Raw genomic sequence first — 6,000 nt, forward strand, 5'->3', positions numbered from 1 at the left:
AACCCTTTCCCAGTTTAAGAGGGGGCTATGTGCTGCAGTCTTTGGAAGTGATCAGTTCCACACCTGATGCTGGGTATTGTGTCACTTAAATCTACACATCTTATGCAACTAGTGTATGCAAAAATCTTTTGGCTTTATTGTTTCAGGTGATGATCGGAATATTAATGAAGTATATGTGGCAGGCAAGCAAGTGGTTCCTTTTTCAAGTTCAGTATAATTTCATTTCCGTTCTGCAAAACATTCTGTGGATCATTCTGCATCTAAGTTTGAAGGGACTGGTTAAATGCAGTGCCTCATTGTCAAGAGTGACACCTCAGTTTCTTTGTTTAATGCTATGAATTTGCAAAATAATTATGAGCCTTGTTAGATTACAATTTACCTTACCAAGATGATGACATTTGTATAAGAAAAAAAGCTTTTAAGTCCATCTTTACAAATCACAACCATGAGCGGGGGAGGGAGGGGGGAGGGGCGGGCAGAAGAGAAAGCAGGGGCAGCTAGATTAAAGCCAGTGCGGTATACCTACTCCACCAGAGGTTCCAAATGAAAACTGTGCAGCTGTCTGGAGCTCATAGATTGCCAGAGCCAAATGGAATTCAAACCTTGCATGTTTTTAGTTCTGTTATAAGCCTAGAACCTCTGGGCCTGATTCTCTTCACGCATAGCAATTTATACCAGTTAACTGAATTGACTTCAGTGGGATTACTCCTGACTTAAACTGGTGAGAGATCAGACTCAGGGCCAGTGATTTCTGCAATCAGAAATTTTCTTTTGGTAAAGAAACTTCATAGTTTTTAAGGTCAGAAAGGGAAAGTTCTCCCACCCCAATTGTCATAACTTCCAAATGATCAAGAAGTTTTATATAAAATGAGTCGCTAAAAACAGAGGATCCATAAATATTCCCTGTGTGTTCACAATATTTGTAATTCCCGTAGAATATAGTTTTGAACTGAAATGGATTTTTAATAGTAAAACCAGAGCAGTCTAAATTTATAGAATTTACTTGTTCCTGAAAGTGCTTGTCAGGAACGATTATCTGTGTTTGAGCACAGAGGCAGGCATAATCCCAGTCTGGTTCGCTTCCAGTTTAAAGATGCTCTTTTAATTTTTGAAAAAGTCTGTGAGATTAAACTCTTCCCTTGAAGAGCACATTTCCCTATGTTTTAGCTCCACCATTTTGCCTCTGGGGTTAGGCAGTTGGTTTACCTCCTGCTGGCCTAATGCCTCTTTTTCATGATTGCTTTGTAACACAATGGAAGTGCACTTGAATTTAAATACCCTCAGAGGCCTTTCCTCTAGGCCAGTTCAACACTAGGCAATTAAGTCAGTATAACTATATGTTGTTCAGGGGTGTGAAAAATCCACACCCCTGAGTGACGACCCAACCCCAGGCATAGACAGCGCTAGGTCAACTGGAGAATTCTCCTGTGGACATAGCTACTATTTCTCAGGGAGGTGGAGTACCGATGCTGATGGGAGAAGCCTCCCATCAGTGTAGGTCAGTGGTGGGCAACCTGCGGCCCATGAGCCACACGCAGCCCGTCAGGGTAATCTGCTGGCGGGCCACCAGACCGTTTGTTTACATTTGCATGGCCGCCTGCAGCTCCCAGTGGTCGCGGTTCGCCGTTCCCGGCCAATGGATGCAGTGGGAAGTGGCAGCCTGCAGGCCACAGGTTGCCACCGCAGCTCCAGAGGATCCCTAAAAATCTGCAAGATATAGCAGCGAAAACACAGCAGAACAATTTGGGGAAAAGTCACTGAGGATCCCATTGTGGAATTTTACGCCCCCCAAGGTTTTCTATGAAATTCTGCCACCACCCCGCCATTTGCACAAAATTGCCTAAATAAAGACAAATCAAAGCACAAAACCCCCACAAAAATACACCACAAACAAAATATGAGCTGGCCACCAGGAATAAAGGGAAGATACGAAACAGAACTAAGGACAAGACCAGATCCTCAGCTGGTGTAACTTGTCATAGCACAATGAGCTTCAGCTGAGCGTCTGGCCCAAAGAGTACAAATGGGTGAGAGAACCTCTAAAGCACATATAACCAACTGCTTCCAGTTGTCTACCCAGACTCTGGATGGAATCTTTGATGTTATTTGTGTCTTTCATTTATGTTCAATGGCAGCATGCAATTCAGAAAAAAGAGGGGCTGTGGGAGGCTAGCTTGCTGGACCAATATGCTTAATGTGCACTATGTTAAGACCAGCACTTTTTATATATTATAAATGGAATCTATTTGAAATTTTATGTCTTTATCTTACTGTGTCACTTATTAAACTTCTGCTTTTATTTATTAATGAAATTGCTACTAAATATTGCCTATGCTTTATGCAGCATTATTTGAATTATTCATGTGTAGCAAGTGGTGATCTGCACTTTAAAATGTTGCCTTGGCCTAATGTTTATAGTTATTCTGTGATTTTTGCCAATAGAAGGCATTGTAGACTGAGGAGAGAGATTCTGTATTTGTTCATTTGTACTGAATGTTTTCATTACTGGAGTGTAATTTCTGCTAGTAAAGAAAGAGTTAAAGGAACCCTGTCAAGTAGTTTATGCTCAAGTGTAGGTTGTGGGGACCAGAGGAGAGGGGTCCTTTAATAGAACCTGATATGAATAGAAATATTTTCATTGAATTAAGAAAAGTTCTGTGGAAACAGGCTTTTAAATTTAGCCTGTAGTATGGACAGCAAAGCACAACAAAAAGCAACATAAAGGGACAAAAGTAAATTGCAGTTCTTTTAAAGAATATTTCAGTTCTAAAAATCAAAGATATTACCAGCATAATCAGACAAGGACTTCAAAACATGTATAGTTTTAAGTGTTCCCATAGGTAATCCATAACGCATGACAAGATGTGTAGCTTTTGAATTTTATAATGCATTTATATAAATCAATGGTACAGCCTCATCTGGAATACTATTTGTAGTACTGTCACTCCAATCTCAAAAAGGATATTGCAGAATTAGAGGGGAGGACCAACAAGAACGATCAAGGGCCTAGAAAAACACTCATATAATGAGAGATGGAAAAGCGTGGGATTATTTTCCATAGAAAGGTGGTAAGAGGGAACATGAAACCAGAATATAAAATAATTAATAGTGTAGAGAAGGTATATAAGAAACTTCTCGTTGTCTCATAACACAAAAACAAGGGGACATTCAGTGAAATTAAAATGTGGGACATTCAAAACTGATAGAAGGAAATTCTTTTTCATACATTGTGAAACTCATTGCCACAGAAGTCAGTGACTCCAAGAACTTGACAAGATTCAAAAGGGAACCGGACATTTATATAGACATCAAGAATATCCAGAGAATTATAAATAGTAGTGGGTGAAAAACTGATTTTTTGGTTCCCTGGCATTTCTGAAAAATAAAAAGAATATGGTTTCAGTTAACCCCAACCTAGAAACTTCAAAAAATTTTGATAAGTCAAAAAAAATCCATTTAGTAATGTTTTGTTTCAGATATTTTTAAAGGGCTAGATTCACAAAATGCTGACAGGGTTAGAAGATGGCAGTGATGGTGCCCTCCTTATAACTTTTAGTCCAGTGGTTAGAGTACTCACTTGGGATGGGGAAGACCATTCCTCTGTGCCTGATGTGGAAAAGAGATTTGAACTTGGGTATCCCACAGTGCAGGAGAGTGCCGTGACCACTGAGCTATGGGGCAGCTCTCACTTTTTCCTTGCTGAAGTTGTTTCACTTGTTATAAATAGTCATTGGAGCAGTGACTTGAACTTTGGTCTCCCACATCTTAGGCGAGTGCCCTAACATGGTTTGTCCTAGTCTACACTGAGCACAAAGTCATGGTCACCATCGTCTCATCTAACTCCAGGGTTCCCAGTCGTGTTGAAACACAATAACATTTTCTAATGCAGATGAGCCTTCAATGGCTTTTCTGCGAGACTGCCACCAGGGAATGGTGGTGACTTTTGTGAGGTGGATGCCTATCCCAGAGAATCTGCACTGAGACTATCCTCTTTATCTTTATGTTCCCGTTCCATGTTCAGTAAGGTTCCAAGCTAGTGGGTTAGGTTCATTCCAGGGTGACAATGACCTACGTTGATGTAAACCTTAGTGTAGGGCACTGACATTAGGACATTCACTAAGGGACCAGGCTGCAGCTGTGCAAAGCAGTCATGCAACCTCTACTAGGCTTCAGCAGCCACGGACAGCACAAGAAGCAGTGCTGGGCAGTATGAGCAATGTGCTGATTCAGTACATCCCCTCACAGGGTCCTTCTGGGGAAGTTCTTGTGCAACTTAAGCTGTTCCCTCAGCAGGAACCTAGAGGGAGGGTTGTGGCAGCAATACTGGCTGTTCTCCTTAGGGAACACACCCCTTTCTACCCAGCATGTAATTTACACCTCTTTGGGCCAGTTTTGTTGAAACTGGCCAATGGTCCCATCTGCCTGGTTCCTGTTGTACATAGGTCCCAGTTCTCTCTTTCCAGCTATTTCTGAGGAAAACACCCAATAGAAATAATGTTATTCAGTTCCTCCTTTCTATTCTAATTAAGTATATCTTGGAGGGGGGAGTATATTTGGAATAATGGTATTTGTTTTTTGCACTGTTCTGCTTGTTTCTGATTGTGCTGAATGAGCACCCATGTACTGCTGAAACAAAATAAAGAGGCCTTGTGTTTACATTAATCACCGTCTGATTCAGTGTTTGACTGATAAACCTGGCCAGCCTCACTATGTAAAACATATACGGTGAGGATCATAGTACAGTGCAGAGTATTAGTGAGATGCACAGAAGTTACCTTTTGCCCTGTGTATCTCTGACATACACATTACAAGTAATCTGTAAAGCCTGCTTAGTATGTATAGCTTTGTTTTATGGGAGCTACCAATCTTTTTTAGAATCAAAATGCTAGTTGTGCTTTATGTGACTTTATTACCATGTTTACAGGCCTGATAAATCAACATAACTGCTTCACTGACACTTTTATTATTTTGTGCTTAAATAGACCATCCTGAAATGCCTCATTCATGCATTTGGCAGCAAGTACCCAAATGCAGAAAAGAATAACTTTTTTTTTTTAAACATATTTTTCTCTGCTTTATAATTTTGCAAAGCTTAGGCATAAAAGCGTTCCATATCTCAGCAGCTATGAAGCACAGTAGACATGGATTTCCTTAAACCAAAAATCCCGTAGAACTATTAATTACACATTGAGGAATTATGTATCAAGCTTTTGAGAATTATGCACAAGTGATCACTAAAATATGCAAAGTTATGTGCAGATTATTTTTTTTCCCCCCCATCAAGCAGCTTGTCAACAGAAGTCATACAAACTGGTCAGTAAAATACTGAAACTAAACTGCTTTATTTGTTACAATTCTTAATAAAAAGGCCCATTTAACCTTTGCAATACAGGAATTCTGCTGCTGTAAATGCTTAACACTTCATTTTGGAAAATAGCTGTGACAACTGTTTTGCTAAATGTTTGTTAGCGGTGCTACGTAAAAGATTTTTCTAAAGGATTGTCTACATACAAAAGTTGTACTGTTTGTATAGTTAAAATGGTGGACACAGTTAGGCCATGCCTACACTACAAAATTATATCAATAATTAGTTATTGCAGCTATTAAATCACTTGTGTGGACACAGGCTTGAGTCTTTGTGTTGGTGGTGCATGTCCTCACTAGGAGCACTTGTATCAATTGTATTGTCAGTGTGGGGCACTGTGGAATGGCTCCTGAAAGCCAGAAACAGTCGAGGTAAGCAATGCAGTGTCTAAACTGACACCCTGTTGACCTAATTACATTGACAGTGACTCTACACCACTCAGGGACCTGGTGTTACTAAATTGGCATAGAGAGGTACTTAAATTTGGCTCCTGATGACTTAAGTGAATACACTTCCACAGGTAGGTTGACGCAAGGCACCTTCTATCGACCTAACCCTGTTGTGTAGACCAGGCCTTAGACTGGTGTAAGGTGCTTATACTTATATAAAAAACATGAGTAGACCAGACCTGAGAG

The 6,000-nt window shown here is 40.2% G+C and overlaps 1 protein-coding gene across 1 annotated transcript in view; it reads left to right on the top strand.

Annotated features, from left to right (window-relative positions):
- Positions 1–4,662, top strand: part of GDA (guanine deaminase) — a 50,652-nt gene extending 45,990 nt beyond the window's left edge. Inside the window, exon 14 of the mRNA XM_005297753.5 lies at positions 147–4,662. Coding sequence (XP_005297810.2) covers positions 147–217 — 71 coding nt within the window. The 3' untranslated portion in view covers positions 218–4,662. The remainder of the gene's footprint in view (positions 1–146) is intronic.
- Positions 4,663–6,000: the final 1,338 nt, after the last annotated feature.

This window comes from Chrysemys picta, chromosome 6, assembly GCF_011386835.1.
Source record: "Chrysemys picta bellii isolate R12L10 chromosome 6, ASM1138683v2, whole genome shotgun sequence".
In the NCBI taxonomy this organism is placed as follows: domain Eukaryota; kingdom Metazoa; phylum Chordata; order Testudines; family Emydidae; genus Chrysemys; species Chrysemys picta.